The sequence below is a fragment of the Anas acuta genome, chromosome 1 (genome assembly GCF_963932015.1).
Source record: "Anas acuta chromosome 1, bAnaAcu1.1, whole genome shotgun sequence".
Taxonomy (NCBI): Eukaryota; Metazoa; Chordata; class Aves; order Anseriformes; family Anatidae; genus Anas; species Anas acuta.
The window spans coordinates 29,835,560-29,857,106 of record NC_088979.1 but is presented as its reverse complement, the minus strand read 5'-3'; the positions used below and the strand labels follow the sequence as shown (position 1 = coordinate 29,857,106).

The 21,547-nt window shown below is 39.7% G+C and overlaps 1 protein-coding gene across 2 annotated transcripts; it reads left to right on the top strand.

Annotated features, from left to right (window-relative positions):
* The first annotated feature begins 1,513 nt into the window (after positions 1-1,513).
* Positions 1,514-20,921, top strand: LRRC63 (leucine rich repeat containing 63). 2 transcript variants are annotated; one of them, XM_068674928.1, is made up of 10 exons: positions 1,514-1,596; positions 1,910-2,028; positions 5,101-5,940; positions 8,867-9,001; positions 9,600-9,760; positions 15,131-15,229; positions 16,772-16,908; positions 17,689-17,772; positions 18,587-18,826; positions 19,583-20,914. In XM_068674928.1, exons 2-10 carry the CDS (start codon positions 1,941-1,943, stop codon positions 19,740-19,742), a joined length of 1,944 nt encoding a protein of 647 aa, XP_068531029.1. In that variant the 5' UTR covers positions 1,514-1,596; positions 1,910-1,940; the 3' UTR covers positions 19,743-20,914. The 2 variants fall into 2 exon arrangements, with proteins under 2 accessions (XP_068531029.1, XP_068531039.1); XM_068674938.1 differs by having other exon boundaries at positions 1,568-1,596; positions 1,910-2,018; positions 19,583-20,921.
* Positions 20,922-21,547: the final 626 nt, after the last annotated feature.

Here is a 21,547-nt window from a genome sequence, read left to right as displayed (position 1 = left end):
CATGAGAAAATCAAGTTCTCGCTCCCTTTGTCTTTATCTTTCCTGTCTTGAGCATCTGGAACAACTCTTGCATCCAGCCCTGCCAAAAACAGCAGGGTTTCTTGTCTGAGCTCAAGGCACTGATGATTCCTTCTTAACTAAGTCTGAGAGCATTTCTCTCCCTCCTCGACCTGCCAGCCTGCTTCAACCCAGACTGCCTACACAGGAAAGAAACCAAGAACATATTTCTATGTTTAGATGTGTGCGTTTTCCGGGTATGAATTCTACGGCTCGATTTTTATATCAGCGTTGGAAGGAGGTGCAGAGGTTGCCCAGAGGGTTGGGAGGTCTCCATCCTTGGAGGTTTTCAAGATCAGACTGTTTGCAACTCTACTAATCAGAGTAACCTGCTCAGACCTCGTAGTCAACCCTCCTGGCCCAACGTGAATTATTTTGATCAGAGTGAAAGGCTGGGATGATAACATGCAGTGTATCACCTGGGAAGACCAGACATAGCCATGTTTTTCTCCTGTTCTTGAAATTCAACATTGGCTTTGTAATAATTCCTGCCTTGTGTGTTTTTTCTGTTGTCCAGGTTTTTTGTTTGTTTATGTTCCTGCTGTGCCTCTAGTGGGTGTGAACCATGCCACATTCTGGTTGTTTTTGTGCAGTGATAGCTCATCCTGTGATATTCGACCATTTAAACTCAACATGAAAATTGAACTCCAGCCCCCCTTTTTAAGCTTCTCCTGATTCTTCCTTTCTCCATCCCCTTATTTTGTTCTTGTTACTAAGTAAGTCAGTGTAGTTACTAGTCTATAAGCAGTCTCAAATCTGATCTTGGACCTCCTTACGTGCTTCAGGACTGTGTTCATTCTTCAATGCATATTTTTGTTCTTTTCATCACAATTTTCATAATGCTGCACTTTATTTAAGTGAATTTTGTCCACATGCAAAGTTGTACTGAAGTCTCAAGTTTATGTACTTTCCAAATAAATATTTGAAACTTCTTTTTTTCTTTGCCTACAGATCCCCTTGTTTCTAACTGTATGTGAGAATTTTCTTAATCTTTGTGTATCTTCCTGTGAGCCAATAGCTTCCTGATGATTGCACTTTTAGTTTCTCTTCAAAGTCACTTTCATCATTGGTTTGTCTTTTGTGTTCCCCTTCTGATTTCAAGTTCTTTAGGGCAGAGTCTTTACAGTGTGTGATGTCTTACATGTTATTAGCCTTACACCAAAAAAATTAAAAATAAAAAGCCTAAGCCCTGTAACTTGGGACATAGATAATCTTGAAAATTACTGGAAATCAGAAATGTGCTAAACTTAGCTACTAATGAGTGGACTTCTGACACCAAATTGGTAGTTCTGTGATTGAATTCAGTATCATTATGGGCATTCATGAACTAATAAGAAGACAGAAGCTATTTGCATACTTGGCCTTTTTTTTCCCCTTTTTACCAGGGTTAGCTGTTGCTCTTATTAAATCTGTTTATGCAGCAGAAAACCTGTTTCCGGGAGATTTCAGAATGCTTAATGTGGGGTGTTTCTCTAATTTCCTGTGCCTCCTTTTCCTCAGAGATGAGAAGCTCTGATTGCTTCACCTCCTGTGACAGAGGTGCTGAAAATCATTCTTTAATGCAAACGTTTCAAGGTTAATAGAATAGCTCTTTTAGATTTATTTTTTTTAATAATATCACTGATTTATTTCCTGAAACACTAATGATAATTAGAAAAACTGCTGAATCAGTCACTAAGAGAACAAATCTCCCTTTTTGGCTACTTGTCCTGTTTTATGATTCTCCTATCACCCATTTTATACGAGCAGACAGTAATAGTTCAGCACATTAAACTGGAAATGCCTATGTCTTTTGTTTTGACTTGTCAGATTTATTTATTTATTTATTTTTATTTTTTTGAAACCTCTGCAGTCATCTGTCAGGATCAGAGGCAAAGCAGAAAATGGATGAGCAGCCGAAACTACTTCGTAGACCTCTGCCTCCTAAGCTGCCATCTAAGCTATCTACACCAAGGGAGAAGGTTGGTAAAGGTAAATTGTACCGAAATAGATCGTATAGTGCATAGTTTCAGATTCCATGTGCTCTCTAAAATTAACACAGAAGAAGATGGATCTATTGGTTAATCTATGAATACTCAGTGGAGTGCTTGGAGATACCCACACTGGCTCCAGTCAGCCAGTTCTAATGCTGAAGCTCCTGGATAGCGCTGTCAGAGATCTAGAACAGGCTCCATATGCTAATGTGCACTGCAGACACATTAACATGAGCTGATGCTAGCCTGCCAACCTCTTACCCCAGCACAAAATGTGCTGTCTCTATTTCTAATTGCTATGGCTGTTCACCAAACAATAAATCTCATCTGCATAACCCTTGTCAGCAAATGTTGTAAGCAACCAGTGCAAAGCCTTGTGATTAGGACTTCACGATGATCCGTGTGACTTGTATCTCTTTGGGAGGCTGTTCATGTAAAATAGTGGAAGGGTGACTGGGGCGTGTGCTGGAACCTGAGTCTTCCACCTGTCAGACTCAAACACTACCTACTGGACAATAGAGGCTCATCTGAAAATAGAAGATGAAACATGAGAAAATGCTGGTTTCAAGAAAAGCTAGATTGAAACAGATTAATTCATACCATAGGGGATGTGAGATACAACTTCGATTCAGACAAAATGAAGAAACATGTTCAGGGGGGATGGTCCTGGTCTTCTCAGAATATACATTCATGTTCAAAGACAAATATTGGCTTATATTATTTTAAAGGCATCCAGGAAGTCTTATTTTATAACAAAGGACTTGCGGTGCAGTATGGTTCAGAAATAAATAGACATTTTGTGTGCCAGTATACGTGAATGAAAAGCTCTTTCCAGTCTATATAAAGTAGCTATTGATTAAATATTGAAGCACTAACATTTAAAAATAAAAAATGAAAAACAATAACATGATCTATAATCAAAATATTTTTAACCTAAGTGATAAAAAAATAAATAAAAAATGGAGACTAGGCACCAATACTGAAAACAGATCTGTAAAGAAGGATGCTGATGTCTGAACTTATTAACTGACTAGAGTCAAAACTACAAGGCCCCAGGATCTGCTGTAGAAGTATGGTGTACAGCATTTTGTCAATTTTATTTCTCACTGATCGGCACGTTAGAATAAATGTAATATGAAAGAATAAAGGTCACATGAAAGAACAGTGCTGTCCTTACAAACTGGGCTAAAGAAACCAAAGCAAGCTGTTATTTTTTTTTATTTCCCTCTACATTCCACACAACCTCCTAGAGTATCTAAAACATCTCCTGTTAGAGTGTCTAAATAGCTAAAACTGCTCAATCTTTACATGATCACCAAGACAGACCACCAGAAAGAAAAAAAAATAATAATTTTTTGATGTTTGACTTACAGACTTGTTACAACTGTTTTTTGTTAGAACACTGTCATGCTATATTTGTTATTAATGAATATTTAACACTAACTTAAAAGGAACGACAATAATATATTAAGAATAATACCTTTATAACAATATTAAAAATATTAAAGAGAATTAAGTTAGAGAAATAAGGTTGAAAACTTCGAAGATGTGAAGATCGATCCTTTGATATGATGAGGCCCTTCTGAAGATTATTTTGAAGGGCTGGTACAATCTATTTCTATACAACACAGCCTGGTGCTGCCGAAACAGATGTAAATATTTCTGGCTCAGTACCAGAGCTGTGCTTCAGTGATTTAAACCATTTTAAAAGTGATAGATAAACCTTTTATCCCGAAACAAAGTTTTATTATGATGGCTCTCCTTGTAGTAGAGCACGATGATTAGTGATGGTTGCTATTTATAGATTGCGTATTTATATAGTACACCTGACAAGAATCTACGAGCTGCACAGTAAAGTTTGTTCAAGGATCATTTCTCCCAGTGCAACCATTGCACGTGATAGATACTTGTGCAGCAGCATGAGCATTGATCAGAAAGCAGCTCTTCGGCAACGATGATTCGATCGTCTTGGGGGACGGACTTGATTCGTGCTTCATGAAGAGACTGAGACCTGGGACCAGAAGCTCTGAGCTAGGAAAAAAAGATGAGCCTCAGTGGTGTTGCATGAGTGTCTTCCCCTACTACCATCCCATCACGCATGCTACTCATTGAACCGAGGTGAATAAGCTAGGTAAATTATATTTCTAAGCCTCTCAGTAGTCAATGAAGAGAGGTGAGCAATTCCAGTGAGTTGTTTAGCTGGCTGAAGATCTGATTCACTCTCTGAGGGGTCTTTCTGCCCTCCCAAAGAGAGGAATTATATATCCTATTGTATTATTAACAGGACCAAGGAGCAGACAGGCTTCTGAACCTGTTTTGGCTGGGTGCCCAACAGCAGAAAAAAAGAATCCAGACTCAAAATAGAAGTGCTTCTGCAAAAGAATGATAAATTCTCTGAAGCTGTCTACAGCTTGGAAAAGATCCTGCACTTATTTTTAAGACAATTTCCAGAAACTGATTTCCTTGTTCCTTTCACAGCTTGGCCACAACTGACTTGGCCACAAGTCCACTCCATGGTGCTTTTTTGATATGGAGCTTCCCTAAATGTTTTCCCCCTTCCTTTTCAGTAGTGTTAACATGGGATTTAGGTTATACCTGGAACAGAATAGAGCAGAAAGAGGAGCATTCACTGAAGGAATCCCATCTCCTTCCCACAGCTCTCATTGCCTTGTCATGTTGCACCTAGCAGAACAGATGCAGGATCCCTAAATAGGGACCTGGTGGCCACGAATTTCACATGCAGCAGAACATTGCTCATTCAATTTTCCTTAAGCTACATAACTCACACTTCAAAAACCCTGCCCTTTCTGTCCTGCTTGTTATCTAACCTTTCTACTGCATGCTGCATGTCATTCAATATAGTGTATAGGTGAATTCCGTTTGTGTGGAAAAAAAAATAAGAAATTATTTTGTGATTGGTGATGCTTAGTCTTAAGCATTTGTTCATTTCTTCTTCTGAAGAAAAATCTTTAAAGGGCATGGAGATTTGTCACGCAAACTTTTCCTTGAAAAGAATGCCAGAGTATGCATCATTCTAAATGTCTTTTATTTTTTCTTTTGTCGTCAACAGGCAAGGTTTCTGGACGATATCTAAGTAGAGTGATGAAGAGTACAAATGATGAAACTAGAAAAGCAATGTCTGGAGGTCATGTCAGTGCTCAAGGGCAAGTCAAGCAGAAGGATGCTTCCCTCAGCCATGGTCAGATGTCCCAAAGTCTGCTGCAAATCCAGCACAAAGATACATTTCTGTCTATTCATCAGATTTGCCACGATCAAACACAAGTCCAACTCAAAGACCTCCTTCAGGCTCAGTTCCTACCTGGCAGTACCCAACTCCCGTCTGAACACGTTTCTTCTTGCCTAATGCATTCCCAACGCAGACGTGTATGTCAGCTTAAGCAAGATAGTAACCATGGGCAAATAGAGATCCAGCCCAAAGCTACAGGATTGCATGACCAAAGGAAATTCCGTGACCAATATGAAATTATTCCTGTCTATGCAAGCAGCCAAATGCCAAACCAGAGTGAACAGGAAAACGTCCTTTCTGTCCAAACTCCTAGGAGCAATTTTATTGCTATTAAAAATCTCAGTTTGCCTGATAACTTTGCCTTTTGCAAAAATCATAAATCCTCTTGTGTGAAGCACCAAGAATTTCAGAGCACTGTCCCCGACCATTTCATTCCTCCTGTATTTACACAGGAAAGTCTAGCTGCAGGTTCATCCTTTCACCAGCTGCCTTTGATGACAACGCTCAAAAAGCCACTTGTTTCCCACTACAACTGTGAAGTCCTCAGTAGCAAATTAATGACTGAAAACAGGAGCCTGCAGACTGAAGTTAACACAGTGATGTTGTCTGATATCGATTTACCAGTAGTTGAAACAAGAAAGCCAGAGCAACAGAAAATCCTAGGTAATTAATATTAAATATCATAGTATTTTTTGTTGGTACAGTGTTTTATTGTGAGATTTTCCTAAACATCTCTTGCAGGGAGAAAAACAAACAAACCCAACAACAACAACAACAACTAACCTTCATTTATGTGTGGGTTTTTATTTGTGTGGGTCTTGGAATTTGCCCTCATTAGTTGAGAAACAGTCAGTGGAGAATTACAGCTTGTGCTAACTAAATTAAATGTTGTGTTTTCAGATTACAGCAAACGATGATTTAAATGTAAATGTGTAAGTTTATTATAACTGATAGTAAAAGGGGACCGTGAAAAGTCCCATGCTGTAAATCTTTGAAAATACATACAGAGAGAATGAGCTTACATCAAGTTTCTGTAAGCCCAGGCTTCCTACCCACAGAGCACTGAGTGTTCTTGGTGCATTGTGCTGCTGCTCCAGCCGTGTTAAGCAGGTTTAAATGTTAAGCAGGTCTCATGTTTAGCAGGTTTAAAAATAAATACTGGCATCTTGTTTCTTCCCCTTCACAACCATTTACCATCTACGTCTACAACTGTACTGAAACTAGTGCTTACGTGGCCATGCTACAGATGAGATCAAGAAATTTATCCATTTTTTTTTTTAAAAAAGCTCTATTTGTGTTGCTTCCAATCACATCATAGTCCCAACATAGCATGAAACCTCAGCACTAGAGGCCATACCCAGTCCTGCCTTCCCAGAGGACTATGTGTAGTACACCCCAGGTTTGTCAGTGCTTCTGAACCAGGTCTCCTTCCAGCAGAGATGTCGCAGTGATAATAGAGAAAGTTTTCCCCATGGGTTCCATCTTGAGATGCGTTGATGGTGAAGCAGGGTTGCACAACTGGATTTAGATTCATGGAGGTGCTGCCACAAGTTGACATTTTTTTAATTACTTCACATTAGATGTATTTGGCTCTCTGGTAGCCAGGTCTCAAATGTAGAGTTCCTGGGTACCATTTGTCCACTCCTGGGTAGTGAGTAGCTCTGTGCTATGGGAAGAAGGGTTTCCCTCATCCTTCTGCTGTGGTGGTCTAGAAGCAGGTTCACAGTTATTTCCGTGCTTCCACCGTGAATCATTCACACAGTGGAAATGGTGTTTTGGTGTGTGGTGATAAAGTGAAAGTACAGTCTCAAGAAATCATCACACTTGGGGTTTGCATGTGCTTTGGTACAGGGGAAGTGACTCTCATTGCTGACGGGTTCTGTCACACAGCTTGCATGGACACAACTTGAAGAGAGCATCTATTCCGCTGGCAGGAACTCTGTTCACCGTGGTCAGAGTTTGAGAAATGTACATTTTGGAAGGAAAAAGTAGAACTTCAATTTTTCTGATGAGATGCGGTGACAGACACCTGACGGTAGCATTCATGTTCCTATTTGTATCCAGTCCTATACTTGTGGAAGTATAAAAGCAGCATTTTGTGGTTGCCACGGGCTTTTCTTCAGATTAAATAGTCACACCACTCATCCAAACTCTGCATGGGTGGGAATACAGGTGCTGTGTCACTAGGAACTAGACAGGTAGTTTTGAGGAAATGGATGGTAACACACGAAGGTATCACTTTACTGAAAAGGTATTTTGTTAGAAGGGTACTTTGATGTGTTTCTTTTTAGCTGCATTGGAAAGAAGAAAAGTATAATAAATCCAAACTATTTTCTGGGGCCTTTTCTCAGCCTCTCCAGTTCCTTTGAGGAACATCATCAGAGCTGGGAACAGCTGACGCTGTAGTGTCCCCTTCTCCCGCTGTTTCTCAGGCAGGTGCATCCCTTTTTCTTCCTGCCTGTGGGTGTTGGCCAAAACATTAAAAAAAACAAACAAACAAACTTTGAGGTTGGCCAAGCACTGCTACCTTGAGTGACAGTGCAGAGTCTCCTGTACTGAACTGAAACTGAAACCTCAAGGGGGCAGTTCGTATCTCCTAACTTCAAATCCCAAATCATGACTAGTAATGCACGCTTCTGCCTTGAGCTATGGAGAGAGGGACAGAAACTTCCAGAAGGCAAGTTTTACTAACCCCAGGTAAACACCTAAGATGGGTGGAATGAATGAAGCACAAAACAGATGTCTACTTTTTGACCATTTATAGTAAAATAGAGCTTTGCAGTGTCATTTGCTGGCTTACAGTTTCAGTCATATTACCCACGGCCTGCTGCAGAAGGAGCAGACCATAACAGGTCTATTTTAAGCACAGAAACTCGTAGCTCTTCACTGTAGCCAGTGCTGAGGCTCCGTACTGGTTGCTTACACCACAGGCACAGATCTGGTGACTGTGGCTTAGAGGGAGGTGTTCCTTCAGATTGATTGAGAGAAGGAGTGCATGAGTGTGTGCAGCTTTTAAGCTGTATATTTATTTATCTCCTGCTAGTGGTCAGCCCTATTAGTATTTGATCTCAAGTTTTAATGCTGAGAATGCTTTTTTTGTGAAACTATTTTGTAGTTGTTTAAATATAAACCTTTTTACGATAAACTACACAATCTTAGGCTCAGATTTCCTGGGACGTAATTACCCCTTAGCACCAGTACGGGCTGTAAAGTGTCTTTGCACAAAAACACCAGGGCTTCTGGTGGATGACAAGCTGAACATGACCCAGCATCATGTCCTTGTGGCAAAGATGGCCAACCACATACTGGCTGTATTAAACCAAACGTAGCCAGCAAGTCAAGGGAAGTGTCCGTAACCTCATATTCAACACTTCTTAAACCACGTCTGGAGTACTCTGTCCAGCTTGGGGCTCCCTAGTGTAAGACAGATGCTGATACACTCCAGCAGAGGCCAAATGAGGTGGTCAGGAGGTCTTTCTTACTGCATTTGCACAATGTACAAGGCTTTAACACAATAAAATTTTGAGTCATTTGTATTAAGGATTGTATTTCTTGTGTGCAATGTCTTCTGCTGTTGCTTTTTCTTTAGAAATCACCTCACATGAGAAAATTAGAAAATCTGGTTCACCAGAGCAACTTTTGCAAGAACAAAAGAAAGAAAAAGCATATATTATACACTACGTAAGGCTAACTGAACCTGGAAGAGAAGAAGGACCCTTTACAGGTAGGAACAAGATATATGTCAGTTTTGGGAGATAAACCAGATGAACAGCATGGGGTGACAGTCATAAAGAGGCACTGTGGGAAATCAGATTGTCAGAAATGTGCCATGACAACTCGAGATTGTAGGGGACTACCACTACCTGTTGTTGCATTAGCAAAATGGTGGAATTATAGCATAACAAAATCATTTGCAATCTTGGCTTTGAAGTGACAGTGAGGTTGAAGGTGTAAGACCTAAAGCACTTGGGAGAAAGATTCCACTTCTGAACCCTTTCGTGTTGGGTTCAGTTCTGCACAATTAGAACCCTGTCGTCTCCATCACTCCAAATGGTAACTGTGGAAGGAGGCAAACTGCTGCCATTACTGTAGGCCGTAATCCAAATCTACTCCCTGTGACCCTGAAATCTTTATATTTTTATGCAGATATTCATGAGTTAAATTGATTACTATATGAGAATCTCATCTGAGTATGGCAACAGAGAATCTAAGTGATTAGATTTAGGAGGTTTGCTGAACCCTTCTTATTCAGTCTTTACTTTCTAATGTTTGCTTTCCTCTAAGAAATTCTGTAATGCTTGGCATCCTTTTTCATATCATAGACTCTAATGGTGCCCCTGATGGCAATAGTGTGGACGATGCTTGGGAAACCACTTTCCACTTTATAGCAAGCAAGCAAGATGAAGAGGAAAAACTGATGTTCAGATCCCAAGTGAAAGTATGGCATTGCTCCTTGCATCGGAAGACTGCTCTCAGCCTGCAGGTAAATCATTTAAAGATGCACTAATGTTGCTGTGCTTAAGAGCAGCTTTCATTCAAAGTACCTTTTGGCTTTGTAACTTCATCCACAGAAAAAGTCATCTTAAAATTCTTCCTGGACAACTGCATGAGAAAAAAAATGCCTGGAATGACTTAAAAATCTTTTTTTTTAACAGTAGAGCAGCTGTACGGATAGCTGTTTTACATGCTTTTCTTCTGTAGTTCCCATGCCTACATTTTCCACTGTTTATTTCTTCTTCTATCTCACTTTCTTTCCCCATTTCTCTTGTATGTTCACTGTGTCTTATTTTCTTTCTGATACATCCTGCATAATTTTCATGGCACTTGCTCCACGCTTTATCATCTACCAAAGTGTTTGTAATTTAACCTAAATTATGTCAGAACCGGGCAAAGGAGTTGTCAGATGTGGACAATGAGAAAAGGTTCCTTCTGCTTTTGGTAAGGAACAGCAGAGGTTTAATATTTTGGGGTTTCTAGGAATTTGTCTGCTGATCTAAATTTTGTCCCTTGATGGGTCTGAACCAGCAGTTGTAGTCTCCTAGCTGAACATGACAGAGAAGACTTCACCAAATTTCTACGTAGGATTCTCTGGCAGAATTTTTGTTTCTGTCCATAAATTAGCATATGGAAATAGTTTTCTAAGCCACTGCTCTATAAATGGTTTTTAGGCTTCCCCCCACTGTCTGCTGCAGGATTCCGTTGGAGTAGCAGTTGATATCTGGATAAGCAAAGTACTTCTTGGAGGTAGACAATGGGTTTCATGTATCAACTTTAATATCTCAGAATAAATATATCCAGTCAGAAGGTTGATCAGGAAAAATTGATCAGGGACTTTGGGAATAATACTAACTGAATACAGCCTACTTTAAATGCACCTCACTCTTAAGCAAATGATCTGTGAAAATTAACTGTAAGTATTCAATTCCTTTTACTGTGATCTTGAAAGAATTGGTATTATTGTTTTCTTTCCTGCTCTGTCATCAAGAAAACCTGTTGAAATGTCAGTATTCACTGTGAACTTGCTCAGTATCTGAAAATGTCACGCTGTGATGTGGCTCTTTGGAAGACGTGACAAGAAGTACCCCGTGTTGTTTGCCTGTTATCAATATGGTACAGATTTTCTCTGATTCCTATTCATTTTGAAGTTCACGGCGACCATATGCATAAGATGTGTCACTATCAAATCAAACAGTTTATGTCACTTTATTATCCATTTCTGCAAGTTTCATCAAAATGGAAAGTGGCAGTAACAGAGTTGGAAATACCAGAACCACCATCATGAGCAAACAGTGCTGACAGTTCTCTTTCTCGGTGCTATAAAAAACAATTATTGATTTTTCACCTTCTTGCCAGCAATACTCCATAATGGGTGTAGAAAAAAAAAGTCTTTATAGAGCTTTTTTCTCTTTGCTGAAAAGCGTATGGCATATAAACTCCTCAGCTGTATAAATCATCTCCAAAGCATCCGAATCAATGGAGCTACTCTGCACTTTACCTGCTGAGAGCTGAGATCCTCGGACAACACTTCCTCCTTATTCAACTTATCTACATTTTACCTAGTAATTGTTAAGAGAATTACTTGCTGACATTGCTGTCATTTTGCTGACGTTTTGAGAGGTCTCACTGGGGAAAGACGAGCCTTGTCAGGTTATTTTTAGCATGCAGTCAGGCCTTAACACATGCTAAAAAGATTCTTGGTTCATGGTCATCACTGGTGAAACCTTCTTTACATTCACACTTTTTGGGGGGTAGCTACTTGAATTATTTTAAACTACTTCAGACTAGTTAAATATCACAGCATTGTGCAATACACCCCACTCTTAAGCAAATGCTCTGTGTAAATTAGCCATAAGTATTCAATTCCTTTTACTGCGATCTTGTGCGTGCAATGATCTGTGCAGCTCTGCTGAGGGCTCCAATAACAGAAATCTGAAGATTTGTCATATTGCACTTTTTTTTTTTTTTTTTTTTTAATGTATGAGAGAACTGAGAGACCTGATGCTTCTCTGAGGTTGAAGTTCTGTTCCTGGAAATTCACTGTGTCTAAAAGTTCCAGAAATCTGGGTTGCTGTGTTCTGGTATGCTGTACAGCCATGAAGATCTGTGTGTAAAGGATTTGCATGATCAATACACAAGAGTCATGCCAGACTTTAAAATCAACATGAAAACTCTGGAAGGGCCTCAGTTCAGAGTAAGTGCTCTGGTGTTCCACCTATTTCCTGGCCACCATTAAAGAAAAACAGTCCAAAATTTTGCAATGGATTGATTTACAGAAGTTGTCAAAACTTCCAATTTTCTTTCATTTCATTTCTGTTTCGCAAAACACATTTTTTTATTTGTCTAAGGCATCTTTCCTTTAATGTTGGATTATTTATTAAAAAAAATGTTTGTAGGTTCATAAAAGGATGAAATAAAACAAGTATCTTTCTGAGTCATCAAGAAATTTAAATTTGCTGAATATAAAGCAGTACTAAATGTTACTGACAGTGCTTTCTATTGGGAACAGGAAATATTTTCAGTGTCTCAGAAACATATTTGATATGAAAACAGGTTTTCATGCAACTCTGCATTAAGTCTTGCTTTTGTGCTTGAAGATATAATTAGAAGTTCCAGCAAAAAGCAGTCTTTTGACTAAGTGGTACCTGCCCACAGATTGTTGTTAGAGACACATGACTCTAAATTTGCCTGACTTTTAAGCTCTTATGATCCTATCAGCAGATGGGGACCAAAGCATCCAGCCCACTGTCTTGTCCTTGGAGGAGTCAAGGAAAAGAGCTTTGTCTGAATGGGGAATGTGACGAAAGAGCCAAACTCCCCCTGCTGCACAGGGCCCAGGAGCTGCTGACTCCAGAGCACTCTGGAAGAGGGGAGGAGGCCAGAAATTCATGTCTTCTCCACACCACTGACTGCCAGCTCTCCTGCCTAAGCCCAGCAAGGAATCCTGATGCATTCATCTGGTTTAAGCTGAAGCAGGACAAATTTCCAGGGTTTGCTGCTGTTTCAGATACTCTCATCATTCACACGCTCAAAAACAGAAATGCTGTGAAATGAAAAAGGGAAGGACCTGCACGTGAAGCGGAGCCACCACAATTCACACAGCTCAGTAAATGTCAAGATATTGGTTCTCAGGGTTATCATATTGCTTAGAAGACAAAGTGCTTCTGTTTTTGCTTCTATATCCTCGAGGACAGTTACTTAAAATCAGAAAGAATTGTCGCAGCTGTTTCCTAAATCAGTGAACTTTGTTCCATATGAGGAACTGATATTTGAGAGCTCTTATCTGTTGTTCATGAACTACCCAATTTGAAACAATTCGTCACCATAACAAATGTGAACTCCATGACAAAATCCTTCCAGTATCTCAAACTACCTTGCTCATCTCTGGAATGTTTTACAACTCCCAGTGGGAACATAAGCATTGGATTTTTCATTTTTTTTGCTGGAAATATTTTCCATATTTAGAATTACATTTTGCAGATTTTTGTTAACATCCAGAAGAATTTTCTTTTTCTTTCTTTTCTTTTCTTTTCTTTTCTTTTCTTTTCTTTTCTTTTCTTTTCTTTTCTTTTCTTTTCTTTTCTTTTCTTTTCTTTTCTTTTCTTTTCTTTTCTTTTCTTTTCTTTTCTTTTCTTTTCTTTTCTTTTCTTTTTAATTTAATGAAATATAGACAATCTAGTAGTAGCATAACCATGAGAAATCTTCAGATGAAACATTGTTTTTCTTGCAAAACAGATTCCAGGGATCTGAGAAAATTCTGAACTCTAATAATTTTCATTATTTATACTCATGTACCTATTTATTATGTCTTAGATTGTTTTGTATTGTAATCCTTAGAATTAGATTTGATATGACTACAGGCAATTTAGTAGGTAGTGTATGTTATGTAGATATACTTTACTGTTTATCTGTCATGAAAATTATTAATTAATTCTGGCTTGCAAGGAACCAGATGCTAGACTTAGATCTTAAACTGTATTTGAGATTGTATGTGACACTAATTAAATATTATCTCAGCATCTATGTAGGTTCAGGCAGTGTGTGTAACAATAACTTTATACTTTTCCTGAGATGTCAGAATAATGATAAATAAATCTCTCCTAGCAGAGATTTGTGCAAAGTTTCTTAGGTTAGAAATGAAAGTAAGAATTTAATAAATGAATGACGAAATGAACAAGAGTTTCACTGCCTGGGTCTGGAGATGTTTTGTATTGCATGTTTTGGGTGTTTTGGATCCTTTAACAGATGAGTATATTCCAGAACCTAACAGGTCTTCCTCAGCTCATATATCTTGTACACCCTAAGAAGGTTATGAAAGGAAGTCTAGCACAGCTTGAACAACATTAGAGTGGGATAAAACGAAAATGTAAGCCAAAAATCACAGAGCTTAGAGGCAGCAACAAAACTGGGCAACTTATTTTATCACACAATTAGGAAAGCAGCCTGAACCAGAGCACTAATGAGAGAGGAGGACCTTGGTGTTCTCAGTGGCTGCAGGTGTAGATCTTGTGTGTCTGTATCTTAGTTCCCCTCTGTGCAAACATGTTTCCCTGTTCATCTACATTGCAAAAATATTCGTTCATCCCCAGTTTTTCTTGGTGTGCACAAACAATTCCCTCTACAACAAAACTGTATTGTAGTGCTGGGCTGGTTCATTGCAAGGCCCAACGTAATAAGCAGTGTGGGCAAGACTGCACTCGATTTATCTCCCTTTTCCATATTCATTGAATGCTTTAGGGCTTGTTCCCCTGTATGTCATTGTTCCCTCTATTAAGACACCAGTATGGCAGGCTTCGGGGAATGCCTTTTAATTATTTCAGACTTTGCTGTCTAAAAACAACAACAACAAAAAGAAACCACCACAACAACAACCACAACAACAAAAACTTCCAGAATAACAATTATCCATGAAAGCAGAGGGGAGACCCCCTAGCCAAGTACTAAATAGTGTAAGTGCAGTCAGCTCTCAAGCAGGTCAGCAAGGCAACGTGGACACATGCCACCCTGTACCACATAACGTAGCAAGAGTTGATTGCTCTTTGAATGGGTAAATTTAGCAGAAAGTCAAATTCTGGACTGTGTCCATTCTTGAAAAAAAAAACAACAACAGGTTATTTGGATGTGATGGAAAGGAGTAGGAATGATACTAAAGGATTTCATGGCAAGAGGTAAGATGGGTTGGGCTTAAGCTGACTTCATCCATAGGAGAATCAAGTTGTGGTATTTCTGATTTTCATGACAAATCTGTGAGCCCCAAGGAACTGTTCTTAAGGATGTTACTTTTTTTTTCTTCATTTAAATCAAAAGGCTGAGAGGCTTCCTTACACAGCTGACCCATTTTTTATATATCTTTTAGGCCTACTTTTTGTTTCACCTTCCAGACCTGACCCCTTTAATGGACACCTTGGTCTGCCTTAACCTGTCATTCAATAATTTACTCTTCTTTCCTGTGGAGGTATGTACTGCTTATTTTCCATTGAAAATATTATAAGGATGAAATTTTTTAGGTTAGATATTAAAAGTAACTTTCAGCGAATTGTGATTTAAACACAAATGTAATAGCACAGATATTAAAAGTAATAACTTCCAATACTAAAATTCTTTACCGTTTTGGTTATTTGGGGTCAGTAAGAATCAGGGGAAGAATCACAGAAGTCTTCATGGCTGTCCTCCCAAGCCTCTGTCTGCTCTCACAGGTCTTGCTGTCCTTCATCCATCTTCTCCCCCCAGCAATCTGTAACTACAACTCCCAATAGTTTCAATCTGCCCAACTCACTTAAGGTATCCAGACGTGATCTGCAGCAGCTAAAAACCTGCAGTTACTGGGAAAACCTAAATTCGAGCAGTCTTAGCATGGACAGAATCACTAGGAATAAGGAGCTATTAAAATTTAGAAAAGGTTTAGTGGACATATACAGACTACATATTTTTTTCAGACACTTGTAGTTTGAGCAAATTCATGACGATGCAGACAGATGTGTCCACGTTAGGGGACTGTGGGCATTTCCTTGCTTCTTGTTTTAAACAATAATTGTCCAGGATAACACACACACTGCCAAGCTACCTGATGCAAGAGTAGCTACATGGTTACATGGTCTTTCCAGCTCAGGCCCAGGGCTGTGCGTGCTGTGGCAGTCTGTCCTTGACCATTCTGAAGTTGTAGATGCAGGCTCAAAGGGCTCTGGAAGTCTTCTAATCCAAACCCCCATTCACAGCAGCACCAGTTTAGACCTTCAGATGTCTTCCTCAACAGCAGAGGTATCTTGAGCTGTGGAGCTAAAACGTTATTTTTCAAACTTTTCCAAAATTTATTCCTCCCTACTCCCTGCCTTTCTGACTCACCATCTCTATGCAGCCAAGCATACAAGACCTTAAGAAATGAGATGAGTAACTTAAATAATGGTGCTTATAGTAGTTAACAATCTCTCTTGAAAACTTCCACTACTTCTTTTTGTCATTCTTACCCATGATTTGAAAAACACTGCAGTAGCCCTTTCAAAACCAGGAATATTTATCAGGTTGTTTTTTAGGGTCTTCTCAAATGCAGACCAAACAAAATATTTTTCCTCTGATTTCCATTCATATCTTTTTTAGCAAAAAACATTTTTGAATCATACATTATAGAAATGGAGAATTTAATCTCAAAAAGGTAAAATGCAACGTCAGGAGCAAAAATAAGGCTTATAAAGAGAAATGCTGGACAGTCTTAGCCAGCAGCACTAACAGCTCTGCCTGCAATTCTCAATCACAATGTTTTAAGTGATATGGAAAGTGATTGACAATGGTGTCTCATATTGTATCTGCAGGAATACTTTGAGTAGTTAGCTATATCTACATATGCAGTACTTGTATTAGCTAATCTTATAATATTTATTTCCTAGTTCTTCCAGCATAGTTTGCTGGTACTAGAAATGCAGAATACTTATAACAGAACTGTGCCATGCTTTACAATAAACAGCTGTTGGTTTTATCAGTCTCTGTCCCCTTCCCTTCTCAGGTGTTTAATATTAAATCTTTACAAGTGCTTGTGCTCCGCAACAACCCCATCAGAAAAATCCCAAATGACATTCAACGACTGAAGTCACTCAAGAAATTTACAATTTCCTTCAATTTACTATCAGATCTTCCATCTGGGTAAGGTATTTTTTATTAATCGAGAGATTTGCCACATTTATAGGCACAAACAAGGATTTCTGTCTTGGCATTTTTATACATTATAATCATTCACTAATTTTGAATCTAGCCATTCCTTTAACCCAAACAAAAAGACTTTTCCATAGTACTAGGAGATGGAAGTAATGAAGCAGCTAAGATACCTTGCCTTTTGAATCTTCACTACATATATATATATGTTAGACTGATGTGGCTCATTTTCAGTAAATAGACATTTTAGCTAAAAATATTTTAAAGAAGAATGGCCTTGTGGCCATTCCTTGGCTCTGCTGTCTGCCTTTGTGTAGCAATAAAAATAGGTAGCATTTTAAAATTTAGTCAATACATTAAAATAGAACTGTCTTGTTGAGATGCTGAAATACAGAAGCAAAATTCCCTTTCTAGAGTATTTTGGATTGCTAAGACCCAGCTTTATCCCCCCGGCTTTAGATATTTAATTAAGGCACCCATCTCAGCATCCACACTGAGTGGAGAGAATACTTCTAGAGATCATTTCAGCTCACAGAAGAGCTGAACCCTATTTTTGGATGTGGAAAAGAAGCTAAGTCACCATACATGTTCATAGCAGGTAATAAAATAGAGACCTACACACTGTGCAATAATTAAGAATGATTTGAGCTCCAGGGTTGGACTAGATGAGCTTCAAAGGTACCATTCAGCCTAAATTATTATGATTCTGTGATATTATTTGTTTCTCTCATCTAGGTTTCTAATTCATCATTGTCTTTTCTTTTATTATAGTTTGTTTCTATTAGAAAATCTCCAGAATCTGGACATTGCCTATAATGGTATTAGAGTTATTCCTAATGACATCAAGAACTTAAGGTATGTAAGCAACATAAAATGAAACTAGTTCTCTACAGCATAATACCATAAATCATATTTGGATATTGATTGTATCAGTGAATACATGGGGAATATTCGCTGCACCCTCTCTTCCCTTTCTTCTGCCCCATGTGAAAGGCTCATTTCAGCTGAAATAGTAGATGGCAGTTGGATAATTGTGCCACTTGAAGATAGCTGTAAGTCAACCTTTCCCATGCAAAATATGATCATTCTTTCATTTGGACCGTATGTGTTTACATAAACTTGATTTGCATGATGAAGAAAAAGAAAATGCATTTCTAAACCATGTGTGGTGGCTTTCAAGCAGTGTGAAGTGTTGGTTAGACAAGAATTAAAACCCAGCTCTGTGGAACCCTTACAAGATAACTCAGTTATTTAAACTATAATTAGAAAAATATTGTATCTACAGTTGTGTCCAGTACACGAAGTGTGAGCTTCTTTACTGAAAGGGTTGTGAGGCATTGGAACAGGCTGCCCAGGGAGGTGGTGGAGTCACCATCCCTGGAAGTCTTCAAAAGACGTTTAGATGTAGAGCTTAGGGATATGGTTTAGTGGGGACTGTTAGTGTTAGGTTAGAGGTTGGACTCGATGATCTTGAGGTCTCTTCCAACCTAGAAATTCTGTGTGATTCTGTGATTCTGTGAAGTGCACTGTGAGAAACACAGAGCATTTTATGCACATCTCAGTGCACTAGTTCATCTAATGGGGATTAGGAAATTATATAAGCATGGTCAAGGTAGGATATAATGTGAACAGCCTATAAGTAAATGCCTGGTGGTCCTTAAAATTACAGGAAGCTCGAGTGTTTGAACACTGAAGGGAACCAGCTCTCTGCTTTGCCATCTGGGGTTTTGAATCTTCCACTAAAATACCTCAGAATAGAAAATAACTTCATACACCCCTTGTTATGGAATGAAAAGGTGCAGAACCAACCTCAGAAGCTCACTCATCTGGCTGCCCTTTGCTTCTCCAGAAATAACCTAAAGGAAAGATACACAGACATCACAGAAGATATTGAAAAAATATTGGATGAGTAAGTAACAGAAATATGTTCTGCTCACTTGATCCCCCCATAGGAGTATTGTGTGCAAGAAATATGCATAGTTGGCCCCTGATGAGTAATTCTACAAGCATTAGGAGTGTGGAAGTTCCTACTTTGTCCACTGTTTCACATGAAATTTATGCTGGTCAGTGGTATGCTCTTACATACTGTGGTGTATACAATAGTGCCCATGTATGTATGCTGAGTTCAGATTTTGTGTATATCTGTATGAAAACGAAATTACAGTTAAAATTTATTGGACACTGCATGCAAATTCTTCTATTTAATATTCCTGTTTTTTTACATGGCCACCCATTCTCCAGACAAAATGTGTGTTGCAGCTTCATGTTCTGGCTGCATATGGGGGTCCCTTCCCTTCCCTTCCCTTCCCTTCCCTTCCCTTCCCTTCCCTTCCCTTCCCTTCCCTTCCCTTCCCTTCCCTTCCCTTCCCTTCCCTTCCCTTCCCTTCCCTTCCCTTCCCTTCCCTTCCCTTCCCTTCCCTTCCCTTCCCTTCCCTTCCCTTCCCTTCCCTTCCCTTCCCTTCCCTTCCCTTCCCTTCCCTTCCCTTCCCTTCCCTTCCCTTCCCTTCCCTTCCCTTCCCGTGAATCCAGTGATGAGCCACAGATGTTCTGAGGCCAGATAATTTTTCATTTGTGCTTGTGAGTGAGGAAGTTGAACTGCTGTTGGTGTGGATATGGTCTTAGAATGATGATGCAAAGTTTTTGACCCAGTTTCTTCCCATTGCAGTTTTACTGTCTGTGACTGCTGCAGCGGACCTCGCTATGGTGAAGGACTTCGGCTCATCCAAATTTACAGAAATGTATTTAAATTCGGAAGGCTTCCCTTTTACTTTTATGCTTGCTCATCATCATGCCTGAGAAACTTTGTGTCTCAGACCGGGGCTTGACAAGGGTACTTTGTGGAAAGTGATCTGGATTACAGCAGAGAGACTATAAATGGGACAAAATAGTTGAGAAATGTCTGATCTCGTGTTGTGTTATTCCGTTGGACAGCCTGGCACTCTGCTGGAGTGATGGATCACTTGCTGTGTACCATCACCATGTCTTTCTTAAAGTGCTTTCAGCTCTGAGTGGTCTGTTTCAATTCATCTCCATACTCATTGATACGAAATGAAAGGCAGACTCGGCCCTATGCAAAATCAATGAAGGTTTGTGCTGACCCTATGTTCCTCCAGTGATACCTAACAGGGTAGCAGATGCTCCCCTGCTGCTACCAGTAAGCCATTTTACATCACTGTACTTGTCATTGCTTTGAAAATGAATAATTTTGTTCCTGAACTACAAAACAGTTTTAGTTAAATGACAAAAATCCCTTATGAAGGCCACTAGGACCCGGAGGCAGCCCAAGGGGAAGGAGAAGGAAAAGACAGGGGAGAATGGAAAACTGATGACACAGGCCTTGTTTGTACACAAGTACTCCCATGGACAGGCCACCGCCTCTGCTCCCGTGGTTAGATTACAGAATTTGTCCCAAAATAATGGTCAGAGAAAAGGTATCTGTAAGGTCAAGGGTCCAATGCATGGACCTCCTGCTGCTCTGTCTTCAGCATTGGGTGGACTCGGTGTTGTCTTTGTGTGGCTCCTGCAGAATGATGATCCGTATGAGTAGGTAGGTGCAGTTGGGTGCCCTGGCAAGCTGCAAGGAGAATTTAGGCACCTGTGGACAAAGGGCAAACCAACGATGGAGGTAGGCTTCACTCCATCAGGTCAAAGCACCTGGAATCTGCTTTTTTGGAGCTGAAGGATGAAAGCACCTTTGTGACTCCTTCTCCACTTGCTCTACTAATTGCACTGAAAACCCCAAAGCACTTTGTGCTAGGATTGTTGCTGGAGGCAGTTCATTCAGTTGAATATCCTTTCAGTGCCCAGCCGTGGGCTGCCAGGAATGGGGTCAGGCAGCAGCCTGCTCTGGGAAAGAAGTTAGAGAAATGTAAATGCAAAAGCAGAAATGGATGTTCCAGAAAGAGAAAGAGAACCGAAAGAGGGAATTCAGAGGTTTTTAAGAGAACCCATGGGCATTACGGTGAAGAGAGATCTGAAGGACTTTATGCAAATGATAATAAAGATTATTCAAACACGAAAAACAGCAAAATGCCACTTGCATGAAGACTGCCATTTGCTAAGTTTTAGGTCTTTGCATGCAGAGTAGGAAATAGATTTAGGCCCCCCAGCAGCTGCAGTGCCTACCACAGAGCAGGTGACCCGGGCAACCACCCCCTGATTTTGGGAGGAATGGGAAGAAAACTCCATGGTAGAGGAACAAGGAAGATTTTTATCTTTCTTTAAACTTGTCTGGGACCAATGTAGTCCAGAGGATTTGTGCGTGCTCAAATCCAGGATTTAGGAAGATCCACGGTAAACTTTCCAGCAGCTTTTTGCTTTCTCTTGCCTAAGACTTCAGGGAATATGGGAATAGAGGTAGGCGAGTCTGGGGGTGTGGGAGTAAGGAGCAATGCCACATGCTGAGGTTAGCACTCTGGGTTTTCCCCTGGTTTGGGCAGGTCTGGCAATATTTGTAGCTATAGCCACACGGGTGTGTTTGCACAGGCTGGTGACCATTAGGGCTGCACAAACCTGAGCTGGCTTATGTAGAACCAGCCCCCTCTAGTGGTGTTTTCTGTGAAGTTTTAATGTTTTGGGAAACTTGCTTTGCTTTTTACACATCAGGCATAGTGTGAAGGGTTTGTGACAC